The sequence below is a fragment of the Podarcis vaucheri genome (assembly GCF_965113315.1).
Source record: "Podarcis vaucheri genome assembly, chromosome: 5".
Lineage (NCBI taxonomy): Eukaryota > Metazoa > Chordata > Lepidosauria > Squamata > Lacertidae > Podarcis > Podarcis vaucheri.
Genome location: NC_138763.1, coordinates 23,041,112 through 23,055,562, shown reverse-complemented (window position 1 = coordinate 23,055,562; position 14,451 = coordinate 23,041,112). Strand labels below are relative to the sequence as shown.

General features: G+C 44.6%; 1 protein-coding gene across 2 annotated transcripts in view; it reads left to right on the top strand.

The window, feature by feature from the left end:
• KCNAB1 (potassium voltage-gated channel subfamily A regulatory beta subunit 1) overlaps positions 1 to 14,451 on the top strand; it is a 225,662-nt gene that overhangs the window by 205,425 nt on the left and 5,786 nt on the right. For both annotated transcript variants that reach the window (XM_082224490.1, XM_082224491.1), the window contains exons 9-12: positions 3,902 to 3,987; positions 5,840 to 5,960; positions 9,605 to 9,699; positions 12,929 to 13,049. In XM_082224490.1, the coding sequence (XP_082080616.1) occupies positions 3,902 to 3,987; positions 5,840 to 5,960; positions 9,605 to 9,699; positions 12,929 to 13,049 (423 nt within the window). The remainder of the gene's footprint in view (positions 1 to 3,901; positions 3,988 to 5,839; positions 5,961 to 9,604; positions 9,700 to 12,928; positions 13,050 to 14,451) is intronic.

The following is a 14,451-nucleotide window of genomic DNA, read 5'->3' as shown; positions in this document are numbered from 1 at the left end:
AATAAAATACAACATTAAAATAATGGAACATAAAAAAATGGAACATAAAAGAGTTAACTTCCAAAAAGCAACAATGCCTTGAATAAAAATAAATGGCTGGGGCATGGGAGATAATAAACTCTACAGTGAAAAATTCCTGGAGGCGTTAAGAAGTTCTAATGTAATCATCCCCTGCGCTGTCAACTCAATAGATGGATGACTAAGCGAGGCCCATAGAAACTGGCACAGTTTACACATTTCATTAAAGAAAAAACACGTATAATGTTTTCTGGTCACTAGTTGGCTTGGCTTTTCTGATCTTGCAGTGGTTTCAGAAAGCTCAGAGGGTTAGATGGAATATATACTGGGCTATGGGAAGGGCAGCAGCAGCAGCACTTTATTAATCCAATGTATGCATCGCAGGCTAGAAGACAAAACAATGTGGTTGTTTTCAAACTGTCACACAATGATGGAGCTTGTTCTTTGCATCCATGTTTGATCTCTGGCATCTCCAGTAAAAAGGACTAGGCAGCAGGTCATTGGAGAGAGGTCTGCTGGACACCACGGAGAGCCACAACCAAACATGGCCAGCCCTAAGGGAGAAGAAGACAACGGCCTCAAAGATTTATAGAGCTGACCTTAACAGTCATCTAGCCTAACTCGCAGTAGTGATGCATGGAAGTGAGAGCTGGACCATCAAGAAGGCTGATCGCCGAAGAATTGACGCTTTTGAATTATGGTGCTGCAGGAGACTCTTGAGAGTCCCATGGACTGCAAGAAGATCAAACCTATCCATTCTTAAGGAAATCAGCCCTGAGTGCTCACTGGAAGAACAGATACTGAAGCTGAGGCTCCAATACTTTGGCCACCTCATGAGAAGAGAAGACTCCCTGGAAAAGACCCTGATGTTGGGAAAGATGGAGGGCACAAGGAGAAGGGGAGGACAGAGGACAAGATGGTTGGATAGTGTTCTCGAAGCTACCAGCAGGAGTTTGACCAAACTGTGAGAGGCAGTGGAAGACAGGAGTGCCTGGCGTGCTCTGGTCCATGGGGTCACGAAGAGTCGGACACAACTAAACAACAACAACAAGCCTAACTCCTAGCTCAGTGCAAGATCTACAGTTCAAGCTAGAGAAGGAGAAGTATGCAGAGACCCGGTGGATGGTTCAGTTGTCCTCACTACCTTAATTCATGTTGACTATGGATGAAAGTTTGGTCTTTTCTGAATTCTAGTCATGCTAGACAGGGTGAGGCAGTTGTTTCCTTAGTGGTGCTATGTGCTGCATGAAGTCTAGATCAGTTTTTGACGCACCACTCCCAGTGTTCCCGTTGCTCTGTTTGCAGTTACACACAGAAAAGGCAGAGAGAGGATGATTTCATAGAATCATAGAATCATAGAGTTGGAAGAGACCACAAGGGCCATCGAGTCCAACCCCCTGCCAAGCAGGAAACACCATCAGAGCACTCCTGACATATGGTTGTCAAGCCTCTGCTTAAAGACCTCCAAAGAAGGAGACTCTTCGCGCCTTGCAGCATCCTGCACAGGCACAAGCCATGTCAGAGTCTTTGTGAGTGCACCAATTTCCTCATCAGCGGAACAGCCATCATCCCAAAATGGCTGTAGGAATCGACCCACTGAAATTTATTTATGTTTCCATTGTAGGCTTCCTTTCTATAAAAAGGAAGTTGTTCTTCATGTAGCGCATAGTTAAATGATAGAACTTGCCCCCTCAGGGGGCAGTGATGGCCACTAAGTTGGGTGGTTTTAAAAGAAGATGAGACAAATTCATGGAGGACAAGCGTATCCACATGGTGACAATGTTCTGCTTGGGTGACATGCATTAGCTTTAGCAAGGTTGCCACTTTAGACCATGCCCTGGGCCCAAATACAGGGCTTTGTACAAAAGCACAACTGTGCAAGCCTTGCACATCTTGCCCTTGGATCAATGAGCTGATTTCCACTTGAGAAATTAATCCAATGAAGTTTAAAAGCAAAAAAAAACCCAAAAGTTAGTATTCCCGTGTATCTCTTTCTACAATGCTGCCCTCTTGTGTTGTTTAAGTTTTAAACTTTTCTCTTTGTGGACAGGTGTGTTTTTTTGCTTAGTAGGAAACTCACAAAATCATGCGTTGATTCTCCTCAGTTGTACATAAATTACACTAGCCTCTCACAAAATAACAGCAAATACAATTTGTAATAATAGCCTTTGGCAACCTTCCATATTCCTGGTAATGATTTTCCAGGGTTTGTCTGTGTGAAAGTAAGGATAATATTTTGCATCTGCAATCAGCCCCAGAGATGTGATGTGGGGCTCAAAGTTGCCCAGCAGCCAATCAGTTTCCACAATCCAGGGACAGTGTAGACACCAGAACACCTGGAGACAGATGATTCTTAGACATTTGTGAGGTGTGCTGACTGAATCTACTCGATATTAACCCACAACCTGGTGGATTGCAGTGAGTTTATTTATCGTGACCATGCCATAGGGCTATCATGGGATATGTGAATATTTCATGAAGATGGTACAGCTAGGGGTCCAAAGTCCAGAATACCCAGATGACCAGCCAGAGACTATCGGGTGATGGAGGCAGCAGCAAATAGGCTCAACACCTAGGTTGGGCATACACACACTGAGATCTACCAAAGCTGTTTCAATATGCTTTCTTTATCCGTATTTTGACTCTAGTTGCCTCAGCAACATGCAGGTGGTCAGACATGTATATGGTTGCATATTCTCATAGTACGTCTGCAAATTCTGTGAGGGATATGTTCTGGGGATCATAAGGTAAAGGTAAAGGGACCCCTGACCATTAGGTCCAGTCGTGGCCGACTCCGGGGTTGCGGCACTCACCTCACTTTATTGGCCGAGGGAGCCGGCGTACAGCTTCCGGGTCGTGTGGCCAGCATGACTAAGCTGCATCTGGCGAACCAGAGCAGCGCACGGAAACACCGTTTACCTTCCCGCCGGAGCGGGACCTATTTATCTACTTGCACTTTGATGTGCTTTCGAACTGCTAGGTTGGCAGGAGCAGGGACCGAGCAACAGGAGCTCACCCCGTCGCGGGGATTCAAACCGCCAACCTTCTGATCGGCAAGCCCTAGGCTCTGTGGTTTAACCCACAGTGCCACCTGCGTCTGGGGATCATACCTAAAGTCAAAATCATGTGCAGTAGTACCTCTGGTTGCGAACGGGATCCGTTCTGGAGGCCCATTCGCAACATGAAAAGCCCGCAACCTGAAGCGGCGTATCTGCGCAGGTGTGCGGCACAATTTGGCACTTGTGCAAAGTGTGATTTATCACTTCTGCGCATGCGCAAGCAGCGAAACCTGGAAGTAACCCTTTCCGGTACTTCCGGGTCGCCACAGGATGCAACTTGAAAAAACGTATCATGAAGCAAACGTAACATGTGGTATGACAGTATAGTCAAAATCCAGTGGGCTCAGTGGTGGAAGGGTTTGCCACGGTCATTTTCCCAGAACCCCACCTCTTTTGATATTTTTAAAAATATTATTTTGTCATGCTCATAAAGCTGAATGCGCACAAGTTAAATGTGCATAAGGTGGGGTGTTACTGTACACTATTGCGTAAACTGTAAGAACATTCATACCACCTGAATACGTAAAGGGGGGAGCCTTTTCTTCCACGGTTACTTTTGATTCGCAACGCATAAAAGAGGCAAACTTATAAATGCAGGATTGAAAGCTGGACTCCAACCTTTGTTAGCATAAGTTGCAGGCCGACATATGGAAAGAGAAATAAGAAAAGGCCAACTTTATTTTTAGGGAGGATTGCTAAGTGTACGACCTTGTTGCATCTCACACACACAGAGACCCTTGGTCCCAAATGCATATGTCTGCTAACCACCTTGCTTGCAATTGCATATGATATGTTTCTGTTCTCTCTCTCTCTTTCCAATTTAGAAATTGTCCGGGCGATGACTCACGTGATAAACCAAGGCATGGCCATGTACTGGGGAACTTCCCGATGGAGTGCCATGGAAATAATGGTAAGGTAGCTTTGCGAGAGGATCCGGCGTTATTAGAGCTGCAAGCATTGAAACAGCGCCAGGTGTGATGTGTGGAATTGCCATGGTCTGCTCCCTCATTTTTTACGGGGCATCCGCACAGTGCCATCGTCCAATCATTGCCTTCCTGTATTTTTCTTCCGATTCTTCAGTCTTTTCCCAGGCTCCAAAAAGTCTAGCTTTTTTAGAAGAAGAGAAGAACATAGCTGGTAGAGACTCCCATAGCTTCTCTTCATTATTATTATTATTATTATTATTATTATTATTATTATTATTATTTAAAAGGTTGGAGTTTTGATGTGTGCAGTTAAATATTAAGACAGTAACCCTATTGCCAAAACCAACTGCCCACTCAGCACACCTTTGCTATTGCTTTTTCACTCCTGTTATCACTTAAGTTTTATTTATGCTAAAGTCTCTTAAGCACGGGTCCATCTATATACTTTTTTAAAGTTCAGCAATAGCTCCATTACACATTTTAAAATGATTTTTTAAAAACAAATGGACTCCCCACTGCCTTCCTACTCACTGTCATTTTAGTGCATTTTTCTCTAGATAAGTGCTTCCAATCTGCACTTCCAGTCCAAATGTTAAAAACTTTGTGAGGGGTTTTTTTAAAAAATGTTTTGTGTTCAGCAATGGGCAATTGAGCTTGAATCTATAAGGACATAAATGCATAAGCACTTAGCACTAATTCAATATTCGGTTATTATTTTTAAGCATCACTTTAGACAGATAGACAGACAGACAGAATACTGCCCAAGTAAAGTGGAAATTAGCCTTTCCCACTCTCAGCAGCTGTGCTGTGCTCGTTGGGACATTTATTATTATTATTATTATTATTATTATTATTATTATTATTATTATTATCATCATCATCATTATCATTATTATTAATTTAGTTATTTACAGGGACTCAGGGAACATACCAGCATGGGCGCACAGTAAAAGTGCAATGCCCCTAACGGTACAAAAGGCAATCTGAAAACCACCTTACAGCGGGAAAGCATTCATTAGCAGTGTTTTTGTGTTCCTGGTTCCTCTGTTTTCTAAACCACTTAGAAGTCTATTTTGGCACTAAGCAGTATATTAATTAATTAATTAATCAGAGTAAGTTGTGGTAGCAGCAGCTCTAGGAGCCACCTACTTGGAAGCAATCCAAAATTCGACAGTCCACACCCCTTTTGCTGTGGTAGGTAGTGTGATCATTGGTGGGTTGGGGGATGGATAGAAATCTCGAAAGATTTGATGAAATCCACATAGACATGCATATAAGAAAAATAATTCAAGAGAAGAAAAGCAGGCTGCATGTGTTCATGGTACAGGCAGGTGCTTTTAAGTGATGCCTTGTCATAAGCAGGACAGAAGATGTTCCCCGCCATTCATACCTTGGTTCTCAAATGGAATCTGTTCCGAAAGTCTATTCGACTTCCAAAAACGTTTGAAAACCAAGGCGCGGCTTCCGATTGGCTGCAGGAGCTTCCTGCACTCAATCAGAAGCTGTGGAAGCCACGTCGGACGTTCTGCTTACAAAAATCATTCTTAAACCTCACTTCCGGGTTTGAGCGTTCGGGAGCCAAAACATTCGACTGGCGAGGCGTTCAAGAACCAAGGTACGACTGTAGTTGTATTTTTTTTTAAAAAAAAAATAGGGCTTCCTGTTAATATGATGTTCTTTTAATCAATTTGTTCAAATGTATTAAACATTGCAACACTAATAAAACATCTGTATTGTGTACTGCCTTGGAAAGAGTTGATTTGATTAATGCTCTGTCATTTCTCCCAGGAGAACTCTCCGCTAATGTGCTATTCTTTTTTTGCTGACTCTCCACAGGAAGCCTATTCTGTAGCGAGGCAGTTTAATATGATTCCACCCGTGTGCGAACAAGCAGAATACCACCTTTTCCAAAGAGAGAAAGTAGAGGTTCAGTTGCCGGAATTGTATCACAAGATAGGTAATGTCAGAAAGGCTGTATTGTTAATATTCGCGAGGGAATGAGGAACAAATCATTTCTATGCAAAGGGTGTCTGCTCGGAAAATATTTCATAGCCCCTGCTGTTCAATAATTATCAGAGGTGCAATTAGTCTCTTGCCAGCAGCAATTATCCCTGTGCAAAGAGGTAAGTGACAGCATGTCTGCCAGGCTTCTTCAATGGCTTTCCTCTCTGATTTATTATTATAATAAATATAGTGTCATCAAAACCCTATATAGCAGGTCCATAGTGGTGCATGGTGTCAGGCTAAAGAAGCAGAATGCTTAACTACAATGTTTTAGTATGTTCCTTTACCACACCAAAAAGTGCCATGGGCTGCAATCCTAAGAACACTTACTAGGGAGAAAGCCTCTTTGAAAATAGCAGAATTTACTTCCAAGTAGGTAGCTTATATGCAGAATTCATCATGCGAAAGAATGGGCTGGATGAATCCCTAGCCGGAATTAAGATTGCCGGAAGAAATATCAACAACCTCAGATATGCAGATGACACAACCTTGATGGCAGAAAGTGAGGAGGAATTAAAGAACCTTCTATTGAGGGTGAAAGAAGAGAGCGCAAAATATGGTCTGAAGCTCAACATCAAAAAAACCGAAGATTATGGCCACTGGTCCCATCACCTCCTGGCAAATAGAAGGGGAAGTGAGAGATTTTACTTTCTTGAGCTCCATGATCACTGCAGATGGTGACAGCAGCCACAAAATTAAAAGACGCCTGCTTCTTGGGAGAAAAACAATGACAAACCTAGACAGCATCTTAAAAAGTAGAGACATCACCTTGTCAACAAAGGTCTGTATAGTAAAAGCTATGGTTTTCCCAGTAATGATGTATGGAAGTGAGAGCTGGACCATAAAGAAGGCTGATTGCCGAAGAATTGATGCTATTGAATTATGGTGCTGGAGGAGACTCTTGAGAGTCCCATGGACTGCAAGAAGATCAAACCTCTCCATTCTGAAGGAAATCAGCCCTGAGTGCTCACTGGAAGGACAGATCGTGAAGCTGAGGCTCCAATACTTTGGCCACCTCATGAGAAAAGAAGACTCCCTGGAAAAGACCCTGATGTTGGGGAAGATGGAGGGCACAAGAAGAAGGGGACAACAGAGGATGAGATGGTTGGATAGTGTTCTCGAAGCTACCAGCATGAGTTTGACCAAACTGCGGGAGGCAGTGGAAGACAGAAGTGCCTGGCGTGCTCTGGTCCATGGGGTCACGAAGAGTCGGACACAACTAAACGACTAAACAAAACAACAACAAGGTAAAAAGATAAAGGACCCCTGGACAGTTAAGTCTGGTCAAAGGTGACAATGGGGTTGTGGCACTCATCTCACTTTCAGACAGAGGGAGCCAACGTCTGTCCACAGACAGCTTTCTGGGTCATGTGGCCAGCATGACTAAACTGCTTCTGGCGCAATGGAACACCATGATGGAAGCCAGAGCTGAAATGCTGTTTACCTTACTGCTGCAGCAGTACCTATTTATCTACTTGCATTGGTGTGCTTTCAAACTGCTAGCTTGGCATAAGCTGGGGCAGTTTTGACTCATGTGCACTTTTTTGCAAGCAATTTTTCTTGAAATAATGCATTTTTGTGTGGCTTTATCCATGCAAATGTATTCGTTATTAATGGCACACCTTACACCAATCTATGCATTTTTGGAAACATGGCTGTCACTCTGGAAAAAGGTCCTGGAGATGCACTCTCCCACATTCCCCCTCCACTATGCCAGTTCCAATGAGATGTATCTAGGAAACTCATGAGCAGAGCATGAGGGCAATAGGCACTGGTATTAATTTACAAGGCACTTAATAACTTGGGCCCAGGGTACCTCAAGGACCACCTAATCCCTAATATCCCTGCCCAGTTATTGAAGTCTTCAATGTTAGCAGTCCCCCATGGCTCAGATGCGCATCTCAGATGCTCCAGAAGCCATGTATTATTGTTGTGGGTCCAATTTTATGGAACAATCTTCCAGCTAAGGTCAGACAGCACCTCCCAGCACCTCCTGTGCAGCTTCTAGCCCCTACTGAAGACTTTATTATTATTCCAGCAAGCATTTTAACTTGGAGTCTGATTTTATAGTTTAAAATGTTTCCCTTTTCTGTATTGTATTTCTTGTACACCACTCACAAGTCCAGCAATATAGAAATTGTTTAAATCACTAAAAAAAATAAAAAATAGTTGTCTTCCATTGTTGCTTCCCAGCAACTAATATTCACTGCCTTTCAAGAGAGGCAGTGAATCATTCAATCTTTATGATTCAGTCTTCATGATTGACAGCCGCCAGCAGACCCACCCTCCGAAAGCCGTCTGAGTTTGCATCTATCGCAATGTCCCGTGCCGATGAATTTCATGTTTTAATTATGCTTTGCGGGAAGAATTGCTTGTTTCTGCCTCTCCTGAACCTCCTGCCAATCAGTTTCACTCAGGGGCAGCTTGCCCAGAGATGGAGTCGCTGTCGCTTACCAAGCGGTAGAAGCTGTGCAGAAGCTGCTGTGGGAATACTGAATCAGCTTTGCTGGGGAACCCGCAAATACGGCCTTCATCCCTCTCCCTCCGTCTCCCAGTAAAACAGCACTGGTCCCACTGTCAGGAATCTGCTGTGGTTCTGCCCACTAAGCAATGGTTCCACTGAATGCTCCCAATTTCTATTATTATGAAGGAGGGAGGAAAACATCTCTCTTTCTCTACACCATCTGTAATTTTATAAAACTCTATCATGTTGCCTCCGGCCCTCCAGCCCCTGGAAGCTCAGCCTTCTGTTTTTCTAAACTGTAAAGGACAAATGATGTAGTTTTTCCTCATAGCAAAGGTACTTTGGTCATTTGTGGTACAGTGGTGCCCCGCAAGGAAGTGGAAGTCCTCGCAAGACGAAAAACTTGCTAGACGAAAGGGTTTTGCGGTTTTTGAGCTGCTTCGCAAGACGAATTTCCCCATGGGCTTGCTTCGCAAGACAAAAACGTCTTGCGTTTTTTGCAAGTTTGTTTCCTTTTTCTTAACACCGTCAATACAGTTGTGACTTGACTTCGAGGAGCAACTCATAGAACGCGGTGTGGTAGCCTTTTTTGAGGTTTTTGGTGATTTTTGAAGCTTTTCCAAAACTTTTCCGACACCGTGCTTCGCAAGACGAAAAATTCGCTAGGCGAAAAAACTCGCGGAACGAATTAATTTCGTCTTGTGAGGCACCACTTTATATGTTTGCTTTTTTATGCTTATGTAATCCGTAACACACTTTTGTGTGTGTGTGTGTGTGTGTGTGTGAGAGAGAGAGAGAGAGAGAGAGAGAGAGAGAGAGAGAGAGGTGTCTACAGGATCATGTTAACATTACAGTGGTACCTCGGGTTAAGTACTTAATTCATTCTGGAGGTCCGTTCTTAACCTGAAACGGTTCTTAACCTGAAGCACCACTTTAGCTAATGGGGCCTCCTGCTGCTGCCACACTGCCAGAGCACAATTGCTGTTCTCATCCTGAAGCAAAGTTCTTCACCTGAGGTACTATTTCTGGGTTAGCGGAGTCTGTAACTTGAAGCATATGTAACCTGAAGCGTATGTAACCCAGGGTACCACTGTATCTCAGTGCTATCTCTTGTCTGATTGGTTGTTCTGCAGGAGTTGGAGCAATGACGTGGTCCCCTCTCGCCTGTGGGATTGTCTCAGGGAAATACGCCAATGGAATTCCCGAAAGCTCAAGGGCTTCTTTGAAGGTATTTTCCCCATGCTAACCACTTGTACGATCACAATATATTTCCCCCCGTGCTCTAGAGAAACATCTTTTCTGAGCTCAAGATGGTAGGTGAAAAGTGTGAAGAAGCACATGTTTGAATGACGGAAAGAATTTCCCCTGAGATCTACAAGTAAAGGGCGGTATACAAATTTAATAAATAGCAACAATAATAATAATTCCCTTGACAATCAAGATTTCAGCATTAATGAGAACATTGTTGCTGAGGTCTAGGCCGAGTATGACTAGTATGAAATACAAGCCTATCCCATTGCTTGCCATTTTGATTTTATTCATAAAGTGGATAGAGATTCTGATTTCATTAAGTATTCTTGGAGAACATCCAAGTTGCCTGTTACATACATGTTTCCATGTTATCTCTTCTTGCTTCCCTGATTGAAATATACTCAGAGTCGAGAGTGGATTTCATCCTCTTTATTCAGCTCATTGTGGTGAGGAGGAATGAAAGTCCCCTCAAAGTATCTGCTTTATATACATTATTTGCACAATGGGCTGCACGTGATTGGCTAATTCCGGAATTCTCCTGTAGCCCAATCAGGTTGTAGATTCACTTCCATCTGGAGCTGGATTGGGTGGCTCCTGCAGACCAATCATACTGCTGCATTGTTCTGGGACCAATCAGACTGCTGCATTTTGGATCCTATTCAACTCAGTACATAACACTGATTAGTAAGATTCATTTGTGTGGGGCTAGATAAGAATACATGATAGGCTTTCACTACGCAAGAGGTGGAGGAGACCTAGAGACAGTTTAAACTTTTCCGTGGCTATGCATCTTTGCACCAGACTGGATGGCCAGCTGTGTGCTGCTACACATTTTTGCCTCTGACACCATCCACCACTTGCCCATGGCCCCCAATGGTTGCCCACAAGGGAATGAATGCATCTCTCAGGCTGAAAAAGGTTTCCCAGCCTCGGTATATATACTGAAGACCAACAGATGTCCCTCCACAGCCTTTAGTCTGCTCTGAAACACTTAGATCAGTGTTTTCGTTCCTGGCGTTATTGATTAAATCAAGCTGGCATGTCAGCCACAAATTGTATCCAGAATTGCTTCTAAGCCTTTTTAAAGGAAACTTAACAAGGGCATATTGACATGAATTGCCTGGACACATTGACTGGCTGCTGTTGCAGCCTGTTTAGTATAGCCTCTTATCTGTGACATACGAGCGGTTGCCGAACAACTCCAGGCACGCCTGGAAGAAGCGGACCATTTGGATCCCTTCCAGTCGGGATTCAGGCCTCATCATGGGACTGAAACTGCCTTGGTCGCACTGGTTGATGATCTCCGGTGGGCTAGGGACAAAGGTGAGAGCTGTTTCCTAGTTCTGCTGGATCTCTCAGCGGCGTTTGATACCATCGACCATAGCATCCTTCTGGACCGTCTTGAGGGGCTGGGAGCTGGGGGCACTGTTATACAGTGGTTCCGCTCCTTCCTCCTGGGCCGTGTTCAGAAAGTGGTGGTGGGGGATGAGTGTTCAGACCCCTGGGCTCTCACTTGTGGGGTGCCTCAGGGTTCTGTCCTCTCCCCCATGCTTTTCAACATCTACATGCGGCCGCTGGGAGAGATCATCAGGAGGTTTGGGCTGGGTGTTCATCAGTATGCGGATGACACCCAGCTCTACCTCTCTTTTAAATCAGAACCAGTGAAGGCGGTGAAGGTCCTGTGTGAGTGTCTGGAGGCGGTTGGAGGATGGATGGCGGCTAACAGATTGAGGTTGAATCCTGACAAGACAGAAGTACTGTTTTTGGGGGACAGGAGGCGGGCAGGTGTGGAGGATTCCCTGGTCCTGAATGGGGTAACTGTGCCCCTGAAGGACCAGGTGCGCAGCCTGGGAGTCATTTTGGACTCACAGTTGTCCATGGAGGCACAGGTCAAATCTGTGTCCAGGGCAGCTGTTTACCAGCTCCATCTGGTACGTAGGCTGAGACCCTATCTGCCTGCGGACTGTCTCGCCAGAGTGGTGCATGTTCTGGTTATCTCCCGCTTGGACTACTGCAATGCACTCTACGTGGGGCTACCTTTGAAGGTGAGTCGGAAACTACAACTAATCCAGAATGCGGCAGCTAGACTGGTGACTGGGAGCGGCCGCCGAGACCATATAACACCAGTCTTGAAAGACCTGCATTGGCTCCCAGTACGTTTCCGAGCACAATTCAAAGTGTTGGTGCTGACCTTTAAAGCCCTAAACGGCCTCGGTCCAGTATACCTGAAGGAGCGTCTCCACCCCCATCATTCTGCCCGGACGCTGAGGTCCAGCGCCGAGGGCCTTCTGGCGGTTCCCTCATTGCGAGAAGCAAAGCTACAGGGAACCAGGCAGAGGGCCTTCTCGGTAGTGGCGCCCGCCCTGTGGAACGCCCTTCCAGCAGATGTCAAAGCGATAAACAACTACCTGACATTCAGGAGACATCTTAAGGCAGCCCTGTTCAGGGAAGTTTTTAACGTGTGATATTTTACTGTATTTTTGGTTTTTATGGAAGCCGCCCAGAGTGGCTGGGGAGGCCCAGCCAGATGGGCGGGGTATAAATAATAAATTATTATTATTATTATTATTATTATTACTGTCACTGTTGCCAAACCACCACTACCCCATGCCCCTCACAGCAACCTTGTTTGACATTTTGAAGGATGGCAGCACGCTGAAATCATTGTGGTATGTTTGAAAGCAATCATCAAAGCTCCACATGTTTAAGGAAAATGGATTTGTCCAGCACTAGAGATTGGCGGCCAAAGGATAACTGAGTTTTTGTTTGCTTGCTGGCTCTGCGATTGAGAGCCAGGAGCTCATTTCTCCCCCATTTCTCTCCAGAGTGTAGCATTCATAAACTCACTGAGTTCCTTCTTTCACCCAGAGAGCACTAAAACATTGGAAAACAAGTATTGCCTAGAGAAAGCACTCCTTGAGTTGGCCAATATGTCATACCAGAGGCAGCTGCAGCCCAGTTTCCCATCCCTCTGCCATAATGTTTAGTGTTCACTGCATGTGCTCAAGCTATCGCATCTCACATTGCACCCCTGCCGTTGCTGATGGGGAAATGCTACTCCATGGCCTCAGCTTGCACAGTGAGTTGCCAGCACCCTTGGCAGCTGTGACATAGAGAGTGGCTCTAACAGAGCAGTGCATGATTTAAACTGCAGGGTTCTAAGGTTTGTCTTCCTTTTAACATCTTGTTGTCTTCTGCTTCCCCAGTGCTATCAGTGGCTAAAGGAGAAGATTGTGAGCGAGGAAGGGAGGAAACAGCAGTCGAAGCTGAAAGATCTCTTCCCCATTGCTGAACGCCTCGGATGCACCCTACCTCAGCTGGCTGTTGGTGAGTGATTCTGAAAGTCTCCTTCTGGCCACTTCCAAATGTCTTTTGCATTGTGTATTCATAACTATTCATATTCACGATGCTATCAACGAAGTCAGACACAACTCCGCATTCAATACTATTTGTGCCTGCTCGGGTTTTGGGGCAGTCACACTGCTTCACTTCCAATCAGTGCATAGTGTGTAACTTTCTGCTGCAGTCCTGTAACTTTTCATACCACAAATGTTGGGTGGGGTGGGGTGGGGTGGAGAATCCCTCTTTGGTTACAGTATAGCCCCATAATCCACCACTAATGAAAGCACATCAAAGTGCAAGTAGATAAATAGGTACCGCTCCGGCGGGAAGGTAAATGGCGTTTCCGTGCGCTGCTCTGGTTTGCCAGAATCGGCTTAGTCATGCTGGCCACATGACCTGGAAGCTGTACACCGGCTCCCTTGGCCAATAAAGCGAGATGAGCGCCGCAACCCCAGGGTCATCCGTGACTGGACCTAATGGTTAGGGGTTCCTTTACCTTTACCTTTAATGAACTATTATTATGTCAAGAACACATAGACAAATACACCCCCCCCCCCAGAAACCTATATCATTAGTGATGTTCAGTTGGGCTGGCACTGTGAGCTGCTTGCGATACAAAGGAGGTACTTATCCAATGCCTTTTTTGAGAGTTGGTTGCAGTGGTCTTCAATGGCTAATTTTATTTTGTGCATTTATCTACATCATTTCTATACTGCTTTTCCAAATCTGAGGGTGGCATAAAGAAACAACACCCAACTTAATCAAGCGTCTTATGATCAATTAAGGTTCATAGGAAGCTATCATATACAGCCATACCTTGGTTTTCGAATGTGTTCTGGAAGTCCGTTCGGCTTCCAAAAAAATGTTTGGAAACTGGAACACTCACTTTTGAGTTTTGATCATTCAGGAGCCGAAACATATGAGTACCAAGGCATTCAACAACTAAGGTATGACTGTACAGAGTTCTTTGGACCATCTAGGTCAGTACTGACCCAAAGTGGCTGGGGAAGCCCAGGCAGATGGACAGGGTATAAATAATAAATGGTTGTTGTTGTTGTTATTCTCTAGCATTTCAGACAGAGTTCTCTCCCAGCCCTACTTAGAGATGCATGCCTAGGAATGAGCCTAAGACCTTTTGCTCTACCACTGAACCATGCCCCTTCTCATATGAGTTTCAGCTGGTTTATGGTTATTGATTATATTTCCATATATTTACTTAAGGGGTTAAAAACCATATTTCTGAAGTAGGAAGCGTACGTGTTTCTAGATAATGTGCACCACATTGTCATAGCAAGCATAATCTTAGAAGGTCCCTAATATGTGAAAGAAAAGGGGAAATGCTCTTTTAAGATAGTACTTGCCTTAAAAATATTTTTTTAATAGAAAA